This window comes from Penicillium hordei (assembly GCF_028827395.1).
Source record: "Penicillium hordei strain IBT 12815 chromosome Unknown utg000004l_segment0_segment0, whole genome shotgun sequence".
Lineage (NCBI taxonomy): Eukaryota > Fungi > Ascomycota > Eurotiomycetes > Eurotiales > Aspergillaceae > Penicillium > Penicillium hordei.
This window is the reverse complement of record NW_026623145.1, coordinates 191,917-209,667: the sequence shown is the minus strand read 5'-3', so window position 1 is coordinate 209,667 and position 17,751 is coordinate 191,917. Positions and strand designations below refer to the sequence as shown.

At 49.5% G+C, this 17,751-nt stretch overlaps 6 protein-coding genes across 6 annotated transcripts; 2 read left to right on the top strand and 4 right to left on the bottom strand.

Annotated features, from left to right (window-relative positions):
• Nucleotides 1–2,394: 2,394 nt before the first annotated feature.
• On the top strand, nucleotides 2,395–3,709 carry N7537_007364 (uncharacterized protein; the record flags this gene model as incomplete). Its single annotated transcript, XM_056898421.1, has 2 exons — nucleotides 2,395–2,647; nucleotides 2,997–3,709. The coding sequence occupies exons 1-2, from the start codon at nucleotides 2,431–2,433 to the stop codon at nucleotides 3,707–3,709; spliced, it is 930 nt and encodes a 309-aa protein (XP_056750497.1). The 5' UTR covers nucleotides 2,395–2,430.
• A 1,193-nt stretch (nucleotides 3,710–4,902) lies between these two features.
• Nucleotides 4,903–8,175, top strand: N7537_007363 (putative nuclear serine protease HtrA2/Nma111; the record flags this gene model as incomplete). Its single annotated transcript, XM_056898420.1, has 4 exons — nucleotides 4,903–5,316; nucleotides 5,387–7,690; nucleotides 7,744–7,941; nucleotides 8,008–8,175. The coding sequence occupies 4 exons, from the start codon at nucleotides 4,903–4,905 to the stop codon at nucleotides 8,173–8,175; spliced, it is 3,084 nt and encodes a 1,027-aa protein (XP_056750496.1).
• A 1,215-nt stretch (nucleotides 8,176–9,390) lies between these two features.
• Nucleotides 9,391–13,418, bottom strand: N7537_007362 (uncharacterized protein; the record flags this gene model as incomplete). The annotated part of the gene is made up of 5 exons (XM_056898419.1): nucleotides 9,391–9,954; nucleotides 10,021–10,335; nucleotides 10,387–13,038; nucleotides 13,096–13,186; nucleotides 13,243–13,418. The coding sequence occupies 5 exons, from the start codon at nucleotides 13,416–13,418 to the stop codon at nucleotides 9,391–9,393; spliced, it is 3,798 nt and encodes a 1,265-aa protein (XP_056750495.1).
• Nucleotides 13,419–13,697: 279 nt separating this feature from the next.
• Nucleotides 13,698–14,162, bottom strand: N7537_007361 (uncharacterized protein; the record flags this gene model as incomplete). The annotated part of the gene is given in 2 exon segments (XM_056898418.1): nucleotides 13,698–13,794; nucleotides 13,810–14,162. The coding sequence occupies 2 exon segments, from the start codon at nucleotides 14,160–14,162 to the stop codon at nucleotides 13,698–13,700; spliced, it is 450 nt and encodes a 149-aa protein (XP_056750494.1).
• A 15-nt stretch (nucleotides 14,163–14,177) lies between these two features.
• On the bottom strand, nucleotides 14,178–14,663 carry N7537_007360 (uncharacterized protein; the record flags this gene model as incomplete). Its single annotated transcript, XM_056898417.1, has 1 exon — nucleotides 14,178–14,663. One exon carries the CDS (start codon nucleotides 14,661–14,663, stop codon nucleotides 14,178–14,180), a length of 486 nt encoding a protein of 161 aa, XP_056750493.1.
• A 700-nt stretch (nucleotides 14,664–15,363) lies between these two features.
• N7537_007359 (Proton-dependent oligopeptide transporter family) lies at nucleotides 15,364–17,480 on the bottom strand (the record flags this gene model as incomplete). The annotated part of the gene is made up of 7 exons (XM_056898416.1): nucleotides 15,364–16,018; nucleotides 16,068–16,254; nucleotides 16,312–16,451; nucleotides 16,502–16,610; nucleotides 16,665–16,813; nucleotides 16,885–17,062; nucleotides 17,114–17,480. The coding sequence occupies 7 exons, from the start codon at nucleotides 17,478–17,480 to the stop codon at nucleotides 15,364–15,366; spliced, it is 1,785 nt and encodes a 594-aa protein (XP_056750492.1).
• Between the last annotated feature and the right edge of the window lie 271 nt (nucleotides 17,481–17,751).

Below are 17,751 nucleotides of genomic sequence, written 5' to 3'. Positions count from 1 at the left end.
GACTCTCTAAAGGTGATCGGCATATGCTGGCTGAAAAGGGGTGAAGAATGCGAACCAAAGAATATGTGATGATGGTTCAATTTGCCACCGTGCTATTCACCATGATACAAGCGTCAATCTGGTACGGAGTATGTATGTTGTATGGACTTGTGGATGCATAGGCCTCTTATCTATACGGAGTACTTCGTTTACAATATAGGGCTTCCGTCAAACCCCGATATCTAAGTGGAGACACATGAATTATTTCTATGAACGCACGATAAGCTTCCCAATTCTCGGATGTTCCCTTGTGGAGAAGAGTGTGTTGCTTTTGATAGAATCCAGGATTCTTTTTTTCAAGGAACATCCTCTGGATACTATGCAGATGCAATGTGTGCTTGTTAATATCGAACTTGGTTTGACGTTGAACAAGGTCCATACCATACGAGTAACGGAGAACATCTACCCGAGAACTCCGTACCACTAAAATTCGTATTCGTGCGTAATTGTAATTGTCCACGGGGGTTACGGAGTAAAGGCTTGAAGTTTATCGTCGGGAAAGAGATTGAGTTTAGAGTTTGGACTCATCCATGGCATTGGAACCAAACTCGATGCATGGATACCTGGATACCGATCTACCTAGGTAGGTAAAGGGCCGTCAGTTCCATTTGCTCAGCCACATCCCATTTGCATAAAGCGCGCATATCCGACTTGCATTTCCTGGAAACGGGGTCCCCCTAATGGAGCCTGTGGCGTCCAAATGACGCTACCTAAGTACCCATGTACTAGCCCACAGTTCCCCTTTTAGCATTCTACATATTCACACCGCACATATATGCATAATTATTCTGTCCACGGTAGGGTGTGTATACTTGTCCATTTCATAAAATTCTCAAAATTGGAATTTTGTTCATACCTAGATTTCAACAACGGTTCTGTTTATCCCCTGCAGCTCCTACCAGCTGCACTCACATGCCTTTGTGGCGGAGATCGCCAGAGGCAAGACGCACTTGCACCGATTGACTATGAACTTTGTTTATACGGAGTAGATCGTCTAGCAATTTACCCCTTCTAGGGAGACTGCTGATGTGTCGCTTAGCTATTCCTGATATATCAATTGGATACTTTGTCAATTCTTCTTAGAATTCGTCAAGCCCTCCGACCCCCTTTCCCATGCATGTACTGTCTGTCCAATTCCCCAAACGTGATCAAAGGGCTTGGAAGATACAAATCGCCAGGTCATGGGCGCCAAGCTGTTGCTGGCAAATACTTACATACCTAGATGGACAACAAAGTACTAACCTTGTTTACGAAGAAATTTTCGTTAAAAAGTACGCCCCCTTCGACATCCCTGCCGGGGTACTTGGGGAACTTTTATCCGTCATAGCGTTATTCCCAGCACTGCCCCGTAGATGTGAGCCGTCGGCGGTCTAGAATGAGGGGAGTCCAATGTCAATCTAAACAATATGGCGGTAAGAGGTATGAACACCTACATGAAGTCACGAGACTGAAAGGCATTATGACCAAGAAACATGCAGTGTGGCTTCGAAGCTGGCTGTGGCGGAGAATATGGGCAGTTTCAATTTTATATTTGAAAGATCCTTATAATGTATAGGTTTTTGGCCGAATTTTCACACATTTGGCTACAACATAGGGAAACGGCACGGAAAAAGATATGGTAACTCACTAGCATTATCTTATGTTCACGTCTCTAATATCAATTCGAGCTAATATGATATATATTAGGACTATCCAATTCTAATGTCGTTAGAGACAGAGGCATTATAGGCTCACTATTATTGTATATTGTGATGGGAAAAAATGGAAAAAAATGGAAATTGGGTGTCGAGATACGTAGTTATAAGGCAACAATAGATTTTCACTATAAAATTTAGGCATCAATATTCTTTGCCTAAGGCATTTAACACTGAACCCCGTGACCTTCGAATGTCACCTTCATTGTGGACACCAGTTACACTCTCTAAACATCGAAGTACACTCTTAGAACTCTGAATCACGAAGTCAAGATTCAAGTCAACCTGAGATATTGCCGTTATCATCTCACCATCATCCATTTGAGCCTGTGTCTCCACCATTCCAAAAGGGCTCCGCTGCATTAGCCCGCCCACGGCTGATCGCTCGAATCTGGGCGCCAGAATCTGTCTTGCTCCGAGTCCCAGTTTGCTGTGGAGGCCGTGTCCCTAATACATCCCTGCCTTTTGACTGAACCAATCACAACTGTCTTTTTTTTTGGTTCCTAGCAGTTTCCAGGTCTCGCCAAATCTCCCCCATCCCTGGATTCCCGGTTGACAAGCGCCGTTGGGCCTTCACCGTCTCGTCCGTGCGGCCTGCGTAATTCAGCCCCAGTAGCTTCCCTAAATTGAGGGGATCGCTGGAGAAAAGAAGTATTACAGGGCGAAAGGAATCCTTGGAGCGACCCATCAAACCGTGATGGTCCCTCACTACACAATGGACCCCAATACTGGTTATCCCGCAGGCTATCCCGTCCCGACTCAGAGCCCCCAAAACCAACAGATGCCTTTTTACCCTAACGCTGTTCCCCAATACCCCCAATCAAAGACACCGTCCGCTCAACATTTTGGTACTATGCCCATGCAGCCTGGTCCTGGTGGAGCTATGATACCTTCAGGTTTCCAACAGTCTTCCGGTTCGTTGCCCCTATCCCCCTCCCCCCCCTTTTTTTTTGGTTGTTATCATTGGCACGGCGCACCTGTCACTCTTACCCGGCGGGGTAGAACTGTTTGTTGCTCAAATTCTTGGGGAAAGGAAGGGGTTTTGTGAGGCTCAGGATCGGATTGAATTTATTTCCACTCGAGCCTACCCCCTCGTGTCACCCGCCCTTACAACAGACCCGGCTTGGATAAATCGGTTGTGCCGCTATCACCCTTTGCACTATCTGGCTTTGACCATTGGTTTCCTGTCTACTATTGCCTACTATCCAGGTCGTTTTATGTTGTTGGAATAACTTGAACTAACCATATTCTTAATCATAATAGCACCTATGGATAATTTCTCAGCGCCCTACACCCAGACTCCCATCCCTACCCCCATGGGCCAGTTTGTCCCCCCTCAAGGCACATCCGGCGCAAACATGCCATCTCAAGTAGCGCAGACCTTCTCTCAAAACATGGCTTCCATATCAGCGAACAACCTACTCGGCACACAGCCCAAAGCCCCTTCGCAAATGAACTCGCCCCAAACCGGAGCCCCCCCTGCAGTTCCAAACCAGGCCCAGGCTCAAGCCCATGCCCAAGCTCAGTTTGCGGCGCGTGAGAAGGCCCGCGTCACGGCCCTCCTCGACATCAACTCGGCCTTGTTGCAAGAGGTGGTGAACCTTCAAGCTGCCGGCAAGGCTGGCCCCGCCTCCAACCCGGATACAAATTCACCCGCATCAGAGCAACCGGATGCATCCAAAGCCAATCAGAAGCCGACCCCCGAATACATTGAGTGCATGCGACGCCTACAAGCCAACCTAGCATACCTTGCGACTATCGCCGATCGAGCGAAGAAAGCGAGTGGCGTCGTGCCCCAAACGCCAGCCATCATGACACCACCCCCCAACCTTCCTGCTGTGAATGAGCTATATGCCAGACTCAACGAGCTCTTCTTGCGGTCTACAAAGGCCTCCACTCCACAACGGCCGAGCCCTCCGTCCATGCAAGGAAATGGTGGACCTAGCCCTGGCGCTATGACCGAGTCGATTATCTGAAGCAAACTACGGGGAAACATGCAGTCCTCCTCGTGAGAAGGCATACCACAGATTATTTCGAGCTCCGGATTTGTCCGCCGCCACGAATCATGCGACCACGGTTCAGGCCACCCATGCAAGCTTATGCAAGCTCTGTGGGGGGCGCCGGCTCGTTCCCTTCAAACACTATGCATACCGGCAAAAAAAGCATGGACCTTCGACTATATGCACCGTTGCTACTGGTTGAAAAAAAAACCGAATGTTTGAACAGTTGAGAACATTGAAACAGTCATGGTCTTTGTTATATCTGACAGGGAAATATTCCATTGTTCGCAAGTCCCCTTGGAAGTATGGGAGCATTTAAGAAAGAACTCTTATGTTTGAGTAAATATGGCTATAAAGCAATCTCTGGATTTGTACATTAGCTGAATGTAACGTAACATCTTATGCGTCTTATCCACATGTAAATCAGGCAGAGAGGTATTTGGAGTTTTATTTTCGTAGGTGGGCGCATGAGGCTGCCATGGGATCATATCGTGTAACGACGCCCTTATCGGAATTACCGCCGTTCTTTCCGCCTTCTTGAGGTCTGATAACAAAACTCCTGTTTTCAAGGCAAGGTGTCTTCCAATTCTAGGTACGAGAATCAATATGTTCTAATATTAAGCCTGGTGTGACTCTAACCTGCCAGGATATATAAAAAGATAATATATGTAGACATGTATAAGTTTAGATAAGTACATAGTTGCATATGTACATATTTAGTAACTGGTTTCTGCCGGCAATAATCCTGAGATGTGAAAGTAAAGCCTTGGGCCAATGATCTGGCGTTCCTACTTCTCCGCCTTTGCGCCTTGTTGGAGGGCACGTTTTGCCGATGTCAAGGCGCGTACACATTTTCCCGAATTGTGTGGTGGATGTATTGTTCTTTGTTGGCTGTATGCAGAAGGAGCTTGCGAATTTCCACCACCTCGCTTTTGTCGTCTTATCAAGCTTTAAAACAAACATCCACTCCTTTGAGGTCCTTAGTCGCTGATCGGTCATCTGCGTCACATTCCTTAACTCCGCATCGTCCGCATCTTCACGTGTTTCGATCGTCTTGTATCCCATTCTCTGCTGCCCCGTTAGTCTCAAGAGGCTCCCGGACGATCTCGTCTCTCGCCAACCACCTAAAACCCCGGTTATACCACCTCCAACGCTCAGATACCTTCACTATGGATAGCAGGGGCGACATGGGTGCAAAGCGAAAGCGCAGCACGGCGGCCGATACTTTCGATCATCCCAACAAGCAACTCAGGCCTGAGTCCGCAGTCTTAACTCCCGACGACGCGACGCCTGCCAACGGAACCGTCTATGAGGTCGAGGAGGATGTAGATGAAGCTCCTTCGCCAGTCGCCATCCCCGCTACAGCAGACTCACCTGAATGGCAAGCTACCATCGAGAAGGTCGTGAAATGCGCTGTCTCGATTCACTTCTGTCAGACCTGCTCTTTCGATACGGAGCTCTCCATGTCCAGTCAAGCAACTGGTTTCGTGGTGGATGCAGAGCGTGGCTACATATTGACCAATCGCCACGTTGTCGGTGCTGGTCCTTTCTGGGGATACTGTATATTTGACAACCACGAGGAAGTAAGTCGATCCTGCGCCATTGTTTAATTAAAGCGCTTGCCCGGTCACTAACAAAATTGTCAAATCGCAGTGCGATGTCAAGCCTGTATACCGGGACCCTGTTCATGATTTCGGTATCTTAAAGTTCGACCCGGCGAAGATTCGATATATGGATGTCACTGAGCTTAAGCTCCAACCGGATGGAGCGCGAGTTGGCACAGAGATCCGTGTCGTGGGTAACGATGCTGGAGAAAAGCTGAGCATTCTGTCCGGCGTGATCAGTCGACTGGACCGAAATGCGCCAGAATATGGAGAGGGCTACTGTGATTTCAACACAAACTACATCCAGGCCGCAGCTGCAGCCAGTGGAGGTAGTTCGGGAAGTCCTGTGGTCAATCTTGCTGGCCATGCAGTTGCTTTGCAGGCTGGTGGTCGAGCTGACGGAGCTGCGACAGACTACTTTTTGCCGCTAGACCGCCCGCTTCGTGCACTGGAGTGTATCCGCCAATCTCAGCCTGTCACTCGTGGTACCATTCAAACACAGTGGGTCTTGAGGCCGTTCGACGAATGTCGTCGTCTTGGTCTGACCCCCGAGTGGGAGGCTGCTATCCGTGCCGCAGCACCTACTGAAACGAACATGCTTGCAGCGGAGATCATCCTTCCGGAGGGACCCGCAGATGGTAAGTTGCTGGAGGGAGATGTGCTTATCAAGGTGAATGGAGAGCTCCTTACGCAGTTTGTTCGTCTCGATGATATCCTAGACTCGAGCGTCGGCGAATCTGTCAAGTTGCTGGTTCAGAGAGGCGGCCAAGACGTTGAGGTCGAGTGTCAAGTGGGAAATCTTCATGATATCACCCCCGATCGTTTCGTGACAGTTGCTGGCGCCAGCTTCCATGATTTGTCCTACCAGCAGTCACGTCTCTATGCCATTGCCACTCGTGGAGTCTATGTCTGTGAGTCGGCAGGCTCTTTCAAGCTGGAGAACACTGTGGCAGGGTGGATCATTGATTCAATTGACAAACGGCCAATCCGTAACCTCAATGAGTTCGTAGAGGTCATGAAAAACATTCCCGATCGCACTCGCGTGGTGATCTCCTACCGCCATATTCGCGACCTCCACACGAAGGGAACTAGCATCATCTACGTTGACCGTCACTGGCACCCCAAGATGCGGATGGCGGTCCGTAACGACGACTCTGGTGTCTGGGATTTCTCCGATATCGCCGATCCCATTCCTGCTAAGCCTCCTGTCCCAAGAGAGGCCAATTTCATCCAGTTAGATGGTATCAGCCAGCCTGCCGCTGCCGAGATTGTCCGTAGCTTCGTGCGCGTGTCGTGCATAATGCCCTTGAAGCTGGATGGATACCCGCAAGCAAAGAAGACTGGATTCGGACTGGTCATCGATGCTGAGAAGGGTCTAGTGGTAGTATCACGCGCCATTGTCCCCTACGACCTTTGCGACATCAACATCACTGTGGCCGACTCGATCATTGTCAGTGCTAAGGTTGTCTTCCTGCATCCGCTTCAGAACTACAGCATCATCCAATATGACCCCAGCCTCGTCAAGGCCCCGGTCAAGAGCGCCCAGCTCAGCACCAACTATATTAAACAAGGCCAAGATACCATCTTTGTCGGCTTCAACCAAAACTACCGCATTGTCGTGGCCAAAACCACTGTCACTGACATCACAACTGTGTCAATCCCTGCGAACGCAGCCGCCCCTCGTTACCGTGCAATCAACCTAGATGCTGTCACCGTGGATACTGGGCTCAGTGCACAATGTTCAAACGGTGTGCTCATCGGCGAAGACGGTGTGGTGCAGGCCTTGTGGTTGAACTATCTCGGCGAGCGCTCTGCAAGCTCTCACAAGGATGTCGAATACCACCTCGGCCTTGCCACTCCATACCTGCTTCCCGTTACCCCCAAGATCCAACAAGGAGAGGTCCCAACGTTGCGAATCCTGAACATGGAGAGCTATGTTGTGCAGATGAGCCAGGCCCGCATCATGGGCGTCTCGCAGGAGTGGATTAACAAGGTCACCGAGGCCAACCCATCCCGCCACCAGCTGTTCATGGTGCGCAAGGTTGACAGCCCTCCCGCAGGCGTTATCCCCGACCCCAGCGCCAGCTTCCAAGAAGCCGACATTATTCTCACGCTCGATGATCAAATCGTCACCCGCGTTTCAGAGCTAGATGTCATGTATGAGAAGGAATTCCTGGATGCGTTGGTCATTCGAAATGGCGAAGAAGTGCGCATTCGCGTTCCCACGGTGCCAACTCAGGACATTGAGACAGACCGTGCCCTTGCTTTCTGCGGTGCTGTTCTACAGAAACCCCATCATGCTGTTCGCCAACAGATCTCCAAGGTTCACAGCGAGATCTACGTGAGCGCGAGGGTGAGTTTTGATACCTTAGTTACATCCATTTGAATGCTGCTAACACTATTCAGAGCCGTGGTTCCCCCGCTTACCACTACGGTCTTGCGCCCACTAACTTCCTCACTGCTGTCAACAGCGTCTCAACTCCAGACCTGGACAGCTTTATTCGGGAAGTCCGCAAAATTCCCGATAACGAGTACTTCCGTATTCGCGCTGTGACCTTCGACAACGTTCCCTGGGTTGTTACCATGAAGAAGAATGATCATTACGTGAGTCCTTTTCCTTGCACTTAATACATCAAATACAAACTTGAACCGCGTCCTAACATCCAACAGTTCCCTATGTCCGAATATGTCAAGGATCCCACCACTGAATCCGGCTGGCGCACCATCTCCTATGAGACTCAAATCGGTGTCGCACCCGACGCTGCCAATCTCAACCCCGATGCCATGGATGAGGCTACTGAGGGAGGAGCTAGTGACATCGAGCCGGACATGCAGTAAGTGCTGGCTTAATGTCGATACTTACTGCGTAAGAGCTAGAGAACGTTGTATTATATTTTTCTCGGCGCTGCCAGGGGGGTGGGTTCATGGGGGTTTCATGTCTTTTTTCTGTTTTTTTTTTCCATGTCATGGTGTATGTCCTGCAAATGGGCCAGTTATATGTCCAAGTATAAAATCATAAACGATGCACATGTGCCACATATTCTTTGGCTTCCTTTTGGGTTGAAGTAGGGTTGGGTTGGACGGGTCTAGGTCGGTTATTTATAGGCTGGGCTGTGAAATGATCATGCTCTGCTAGGATGCCGTGTCTTTAGGATACCATTTTCGCATTTTATTAATCATTAATAAGTAACCTTAGATCAGTCTCGCCCTATGGAGTATATCCCAGTCTTCGTAATAGATGTCCAACTAAACATGTGGCTGTACGTCAACAACTATGTCAAACACCCTCCTTTCGGGACTCTGGGTAATAAAACACCGTTTACTTTTTCCATTGTTTGGTTTTGGTTTTTCTGATGCCGTTAATACCTGTCGTATAATAAGTTTAGCAGAGACAATGGTGTGGTCTGTTCCATATATATATTTATACGTGTATATATATTGAGTAGGACACAGGACGAAGGAACACAACCACATAAAAGCCAAAAAACTGCCAACATAGAACAAACAAGGAATTAAAAGCAGAGAAAAAGAAAAGATTGAAAGATTTAAAAGGCATAGACCTCAAAATTGGCAAGAGAAAAAAAAAAAGAAATTAAAAAAGAAGTGCATCATCCGTGAATCGAACACGGGCCTCGTCGATGGCAACGACGAATTCTACCACTAGACCAATGATGCTGATTCGATGTAACGTATCAGGCTTTAGTGCTATATGAGGTTAAATCTATTCTCAGTCCCCCCAACTCATACCTAACCACTGGTGTATCCATATGAACTCCAACACAATGCCAAAATGGGGACATGGAAGGCCAAAATAACAATTCATTAACCCAATGCACCGATGGATGCAACTATGTAGCTGTTGTCTAAGACCATAAATAGAACTGTCCACAGGAATAATACAAGATAACGCCATTAGGTGGATGACACACCTGTAACACCGACAATACCATGTGCACCACCAAATCCATACTCCCAAAAGAAGGCCGCCGCTGTTCAATGTACAGACCTATTTACAATCCAAGAAAGAAAACCTTCACACTTTCATGCTGATCACTAGCCGTTGAAGCTCCAACCGCCATTGAGTCGCAACCGCTGTCGTTCGGCAACATCCTTCCGAATCTCCTCTTGAGTAAGTCCATCGGGTCCGGACCAGTTCGCACTGCTGGTGCGGTCACGGTATTTCTTGACTTTTTTATCCGCCTTGAAAGTATCCTCAAGAGAGAATGGTGCAATTGGCCCGAAGATCGAGTCAACTTCCATCCCATCCTGTTGCCGGAGAAGACCCTCCAGCTCTTTCGCCTGTGCCCACTTGGGCACAGGGAACATTTCAGAGTCGGAATCATCATCATCTTCACTATCAGTGTTGATCTCCGGCAAGTGGATGTTTTCACCACTGGGGTACTTGGGTGATGGTTTGGCTGGTGGGCGTTGGGCGGAGCTGGGCGCAGGCTTGTGTGCGCTTGGTGGAGGAGGTGCATGATTTGGTTCAGCAAACGGTATCTTGCCGTTCGTGTATGTGACTATCGGGTGAGCGGGTCGCTGAGGTTGGGCATTTCGGTAACCGGAAGAGGCCGACTGAGGTGCCATGGAAGACTGTCCACGGCCAAGGGTAGAAGGCTTTATAGATTCCCAAAATCAATAATTTATTCGCTAGGATATTACAGGGGATCCGGTGGTACTAACCTTCCTGATATTCGATTGACGGATAGGCTGCGCCATTGTGCGCACAGGAGGCATGGGGTTGTGCTCATCCTCTGTCTTTCGCCGTTTGAACTCGCCAGTTGATTGCACGTTACTCGGTTTAGATGGCGCAGCCCGGTGGCTGGTTTCATCGTTGCCTCTCTTTGGCGGTTTGGCAGGGTTAGGCGCAGGTGGGTTGATGCCGCGGCCGCCGAATGGCTGAATTGAGCTACCCAAGCGAGAAGCAGGGCGGGAACCACCTAGGTCACTTCGCTGAGAAGACTGAGAATATGACTGCTCGTGCTGTAGAATTGGCCCCTGGAGATTGTTAGTGGTATGAAAAACTCCCGTTGGAAAGAACGCGCTTACCTCGTTGACTATCTGCTGGCTGCCCTGCCTTCCATGCTTCCGAGCATTCTCTGCTTGTCGCTTCTTGATTGCCTCCATACGGGCGGCTTTGTTCGGATCTTCCTGAGCCGATCGTTCGCGACGCTCTCGTTCGGCCAGGCGCTCTCGTTCAGCCTGGCGCTCTCTTTCAGCCTGGCGCTCTCTTTCAGCCTGGCGCTCTCTTTCAGCCTGGCGCTCCCGTTCGGCTTCAGCACGACTCCTCATCTCCTGCCGACGGGCCTCTTCCTGTTGTTGCTGCTGGACAGCACGCTTACGTTCTAGGTCACGCTTTTGTTCTTCCTTTCGGCGTGCCTCGCGTTCTTGCTCCTTCTTGCGGTCGTTGGCGACCTGAGCCTTGCGCTGGGCTTGCGTTTGGCTGGAAACAGAGCTCTTAAAGCTGCTTGCAGAAGATGACGTATGTAAGGACGTATTGCTACCCTTCTTTTTCAAAGTTGGCTTTGAGGCAGGGGCAGACGGGGCCGCGGATACAACCGACTCCTGAGCAGCCGAAGACGATGGAACAGGGATTTGTTGACGGGACATGGTGCTGCCAACACGAATTGACATGGGTTGCGGCGTGGGGCGCTTCATGGGCTCGCGAGTGGGTTTGAGAGGACGGCGGTCATTTTGCTTCGGTTGAGAGATGGTAAATCTCGAGCTAGACTCCTGAGCTGATTCAGGTTCGCGCGATTGTTGACGCTGTGACTGGGAGGTCTTGTGTACTGCTGAGCCTGCCCTCTCTTCTGGTTCGACCGAGGAATTATCCTGAGCGGCTTTGAGGTGAAGGGCTCTTTGCTTTTCTTGTTCCCGAGCTCTCTCAACACGCTCTTCTTGATCCTCACGCTCCTGCTCTTCCCGTTCATGCTGGCGCCGTTTCTCTTCCTTCTCTGTTGAGCTTCGTGTCCGGCGGCCTTCTGGACGCTGAGGACTGGTGATAGGGACTGGTTGGGATAGATGCTTGGCATGTTTAGTTAATGTGTCAGCACTCGGCTGAATGCGCGCCTGCTCAGGCGAGTGTTCCATCCGTGGTGTGTTGCCAGTACTTGAGAACAGGCCTTTGGCGGATTTCATAATGGAGTGCAGTTTCAGCTTCGAAGCACTGATGTGACCGTCGAAGCGTCTTGGTGAGCCTGTTGGAGTAGTAGAAGCGTCATCACCACCATGAGACAAAGAAGCGCTTTGTTGGTGACTGTGCGGTCGAGGTGAAGAGAATATTGAGGTAGATGATTTGGGACGTTCGGGCTCTGTTTGCAGTGCATCTTTCTTATTGACTGCTCGAGCCTTTTCGAATTCAGCAAGCTTCTCCATGACATCCGTGGTCTTGCTCTTGGAAAGCTCGGGTTTTTGAGGAGAGCCCAAAGGCTTGATCCAGTCATCGTCCACCGACATGGGCTCTGGAGCTAGGGCCTCATGTGCCCTTTCGCTGGAAGCTTCAGACTTTGCTTCAGCCTTGGAAGCTGGAAGTTCTGGGTAGGGAACCTGACCAACCGGTAGCCCAGAAGCGGACGGGATTGACTTCCTGGGTCGGGATGGCTGGAGTTTGCCTAGCATGCTGATTCTATCATGTAGTGATTGTGTAGACTTTTTGCTGTGCATCCTGGTTGCCTCGTCAGGATCCGCTTCTTCACTTGGCTCTTTCTCATTGTCAATTTCCAACGCTCTGGAACCGGCATTATCCTCTGTCGCAGCTTGCGGAATTCTATGGCCGCCAGTCTGCCTGCCAAAGTAGCTAGGACGCCCAGCAGTACTCATTTTAGCTAGGTCAACATGGCTTGTTCGAGTCTTCAAGGGTTCCCGCGCAGGAAGGGTGGCAAAGCTCAGGCTGCTTTTCCGAGCAAATGGTCGCTCTGGAGTAGAACCATCCGAAGGAGATCCGATATCATCAAGGTTGTCGAGAATTGTGTCGTCTTTCGTGGCATCTTCCATATCCTCGTCATTTGGGTGAGATTCTTGCATCTCGATAGGTAGAGCTACTGGGGATACTGGGGCTACCGGGGCCTTTTCTGGAGAAGGCTCAGGTTTGGAAACAACCGGATCACTCTCCTTTGGTTCAGGTCCCTCAATCTGTCGCTTTTCCGAAATTTTGACATCTGGCTTTGATTTTGTTTTCTTAGCCGGTGTCGACATGATTTCGAGGTCAGATTCTTTGGGAACCGATGCAGCTGGACGTGCTGTTCGCTCCTGGGTTGGGGTTGGGTCCTTGTTTGGCTCGACGGTCTCTCCGCGGGAGCGGATCTCTTCTCGCGCAGAATGGAAGGATTCTTCATTCGTTTGCTGACTAGCAGAAATGTCGACCTCTTGAATATCCAGCTTCATGGGCTCATCCTGTTCGAAAGGTTGGGTAGAAGGCTGAGTAGAAGCCTGTGATTCTTGTTGCACGTCAGGCAGTACCATTTCATCATCGCCGGGCATTCCATGATAGCCCGAGTCGGTGTTGTATGTTGGGAAGGAGTTCAGGTTTTGAGTGAGATCGGGATATCCGGGTTGCGAAGCTGGCTCTGTCGCGATCTTGGTCCGGGGTACAGGCGATGCCGCCATGGGAGCGGGCTTAGAAACAACACGATGAATGAATGGGCTCGGGCTTGCTTGGTTTTCCAACTGTTTCTGGGTGGATGAGAAGATTTCGCTCAAGGGCTGCAAGGGGCATTAGACGAGAACTGTTGAAACCACTTCGATATGGAGAATACTCACCACTCGAGACTCTTCGGGGACACGCTTCCGAGCGGTTCGAGGCGTCTTGCCTCTCATCTTTCCGGGCGTCTTGAACACGTCCGCAAAATTCCTGTGTGGTTGTTAGCACTGAACAGACATAGTTCATAGTGTGCGGTCGCAACTCACGCCTGGCCTTTGGAGAAGATCTCGGTCATATGTTCATTTAACCAGTCCATTTCGTGTCGGACAGGGTATTCCACTTCTTCCATTTCTTGCTCCACTAGCTCGGCCATGTTTTCCTTCTCTGCTGCAATCCATGGCGCTGAGCCGACGGGCTTCTGCGCCCTCGCGCTTGCCGCCATGATCTAGACAATGCGCCGTTGGCGAAAATGGAGGAAATAGAACTAGGAATTAACGGCGTATGGAGAGAGTTGTAAATTGTAAATGCACAATCATGGAGATTGTGGGTTGTGGGTCGCGCTGAGGTGTCGGGGAATGGAGATGTCGAGAATCAAAACAGACCTAATCGGGTGGATAGCAACGCGTGGGTCACGTGATCCTTTGTTTTGTTATGGCAACTTCACATCGTTTTATGACTGTAACTTCAATTTTGATTAAAAAAAAAGTACATTGAAAACACATCATGCCGCTTGAGAATCTTCTCTATCTTCAGAATCCTCTTCGGAGTCATAGTCAGACCTATTTACAAATCCATCATAGTCCAGTTCCTCATCACTACTATAAAATGCATACCCATTAGCAATGCATTCAGCAACCACTTGCTCAGCAGGAATTGCCATGGAGATCCCAGCCTCTTCCAAATACGATACTTTGATATAGCTCCAACCTAAATCTCGAGGTAATGGGCGGCTCCAATTTACTCGGAGAGGGGGATTCAAACGCTGGCGACCATCCAAGGGCTCCTGCGAAGGCCGCCACATTACAGTCGCAAAATAGTACTGAAGCTGACCAGCCGCCACCTCTTCACGCACCCAGCGCCGTCCGCCAAGCATGGAACTTCCCGTCCATCTGGATACGGAAGTATCAGCTTTGGCTGCGAACATGTTGGTGCCATCAGCTCGCTGGAATCGCCATTGGTCGGCCATTCACTCGCAATGTAGTCAGTCCACTTCGTCTTTGCGTCGCTTGACGCTTTCGATATCGATACAAAACCCGCTGACGCTCGAGGGTAGCACCAGCCATTTGCCCCAGGCCCCTTCGATGTGTAACTCCTCGTTATGCTCCCACATCCAAGTGTCGGTGTATCGGATAGTGATGGTGACAGACTTGGGATAAAAATGATGCATCGTGAAGATCCTATCGAAATCTCTGGTGCTCTCGAGCTTCCATAGCTGAGGAAACCCTCGAATCCGGCCGCCCTGTACTTCGCCATGTCGATCATAAATCAGATCTAGGCCTTGCTGCATTTGCTCAACTGTAGTCATTCGCTCGGGAGTGCGGTCCCAGGAGGCCATCCAAAATGTATGCATGCTCCGAACAGATAAAGGGCATAAACCATGCCTCCATGTAGACTTTTTTGCAGGTTCGGAGCAGTTCTGTGTAGGTCCGGTGGCGGGTCTCATACCCTGGTCGCGTGCACTATCCATCTTGCCCAGGTGATTGTGTAGTGTCCGGAGCGCTTGTCAAAGCGTAGACGAAGATCTCATAGCGAATCTCTGGAGGGAGGATTGAGAATATGTTGCTTTGGGTCTGCTCGTTTCACTTTGCAAAACAAGCGGGAGAAATATTTGGCTCCGTCATTTTCAGTAAGAAATATGTTGTGGAGGGGTTCCGAATAGAAATCAAAGAGGAACCCCGTCTATTGATATGACCGAATTCGGTCCCCAATGAGGCCGAAGCGAGCTGCCTGCGATATTGGCGGGGTTTGGCCAACCACATCATCAGAAATTTGTTAGGGTTTCATACCTATTATCGAAACAAGACAGATTAAGAAATTAAGAAATTAACCCCCAAAGCTTATATATACGGATATTTATATCCTTGCGTACACCTGAGCAGGATAAATGTATGCCCTTCATAACTAAGTAGCCATGCGTGGAAGAGAAATGGGAATTAATAATGATGATGCACATGCGTTATTGTGTCTGAATTGCCTGGATTTTAAATACATTTCAAGCACTGAAGACATTTATTCTCTTGAAAAGTCAAATTATCATTGCAATGCCCGAAAGTCCCTCAATTCCTCCACATATCGCGCAGTCCATTTCATAATGCCTGCCCTTCCCCTTGATAACTTCCACTAGTGACACATTGGATTCTGATATATACTCAAAGTAACGACTTCCCTTACTCAACATCCTCCTTGGTCTTCGACTTGTCCAAGCTTCGGAATAGAACCCACAGCAGAATGGTCGCTCCACCCAAAAGCCCCGTCAGAATGGCATACATCATGACCAGATGGGGGTTTTTGGTGAGCGGAGTGAAGGCCAGGGCAAGACAGGTTCCGACCCCAGCCATAGCGAGCCAGATTGCTTGAACCAGGGTCTTCATACTCTTAGGCGCGTGGTTATAAGCATACTCGGTTCCCGTGGTAAGGCAAAATACCTCCGCCAATCCTCCACCAAAGTACGTCGGAACTTGGAGAAAGACCGAAACCTGGTTGGGGATAGTTCCACCATTGGAAGCAGGACATGAAAGTGGTGTATCGTAGCATGGCCCGGCCTGGTAGATGAGCTTCTGAACCACTGTGGTATAAACCATGGAGAGAGTCAGGAAGATGAATCCGACAGTCATCCGCGCAATCGGTCCAAATGAGATTCGTCGCTTTGTAACGTAAGGATAGAGTCCTTTTTGGATGATAGGCGCAATGATAATCCCCGAAATTGGCCCAGAAATCTTCATCATGTCGTTTGGAATACCGTACGTGACCATCTGCCCAGCTTGGGAGATCAAGTTGCTGAATATCTGGTTATAGCAAAGCCAGTGAATAGGGAACAGAATCCTAGGTATATGTTAGCTTTGGCGGTATACTAGAAACGGTATTAACTTACAATACTCGGCAGGTCAGGAGACTCCTCTTAATTTCTTCAATAAATGAGTCTGCCCAGGGGACTTGTCGACCGTGTTGATGAAGCTGGGCGTCTGGCTTTGCGGCATCCATTTTGAAGCCACCGGTAATCCCATATCGCAAGGCAGCGCATATCTGGGGCATAATGTTGCTTGTGGGAGAATGTCGGACTGTTTTAACCATATGTTAGTTAATCAATTCATTGCCGTGCTAGTAAGTGCACTCACTGAAGTACTTGTGGCCGAGTAGTATCGGGACCAGGGCCAACCACATGGCGCAGCATGGGACCAAGTAAGCGAGCCAAAAACCAACATATCGTTCCAACAACGGTGTGGAATCGGCCACGAAACATACCACGTTAATAGCCCTGTTTTTAACATTAGTTATGATGACAAAAGAAAAAGATCATGTACTCACCAGTAAAAGACGTTGTAGATATAAGTCATGGTTAACTCTCGGCTGGTGACAACTCTCTTTCCCCCTTTCTGAGTCTTGATTCGAAATTCGGTCTCGTCATATTGGTCGGCTAAACGATGTCAGCCTTCAGACCGGTACACCCAAGTCTAGGGAATCGACTCACCAATAAATGGTACTACCGCAGTCTTGAATGCCCCTGATCCAACAGCCAGCAGTATGCAGGCAGTTATCACTCCGGCCAAAGCCGCCCCCCCATGAACCGCCACGGGCAGGGATGTCACAAAAAGAACAGTTGCCCCGATGGCCTCAATGCTGCTATAGTGTTAGCCGTCAAACAAACGGGTAGGATAGGGTAAATATAAAGAAATAAAACTTCACAGTACATAGCAGCGTATATCATGGTTTTGTAGCGACCCAGCCAGCTATCGGTAACAACGGCAGCAGGCACGGGCACAATATATGACCCGATGATTAGTGCATTGACGATGTTCGATGCAGTACCCTGTTTCAAGCCCAGTGCTCCCGGAACCACGCCACCAGGTGCATTTTGCAGGTAATTCTCTGTGTGTACAGTCAGTCGAACAGCGTTGTAAATGGGGAGGTACCACGCACGTATAGGAGCGGTTGCCCCGTACCAGACAAAGCGTTCCAGAATACCCGCAAGGCATGCTACCCAGAGCCGAACCGGAATTCTGTCAACGACATGAAGAAGGTCACGCACTTCGTCTTCGGTAGCCACGCGACCATCGTCGTTATCCGAGGGGGTAGGTATACTGCCATTGGCATGGAGAGCCGTACGGCCTTGGAGCTCAGAAGAAAGAGCTGGATCCTGTTCTATTTTCGGCAAAGAAAGACAGGCACAGGCATCAATATCATCGCCCACATTACGAGCTTGGGGAGCTATCACTAACCGTGACTGTAGGTTAAGCTCTGCGGTGATATCCGCAGAGCCGTGCACACCGGACATAGGGTCCGACATTTTTGAATGTAGATTGTTCGGTGGTAAGGACACGTTCGCTTTAGTTGAAGAGAATCTTCATGTGGATGCAGAGACTATAGACTAGAAGAGAAAAAATGGTCTAAAAATCGGGGAATTCGGGGGCCGTCGGGCCTTGTTAAATATATTCGGATTTAACGGCGACAGGGATTATATCCCTAGGACAGGTGATAGGGGCTAGTTTCAGCATAGATAGAGAGAAGACTGGCCAATATAAAAGGCCGTAGTGGCTTGATGTAACCCTAAAGCATAC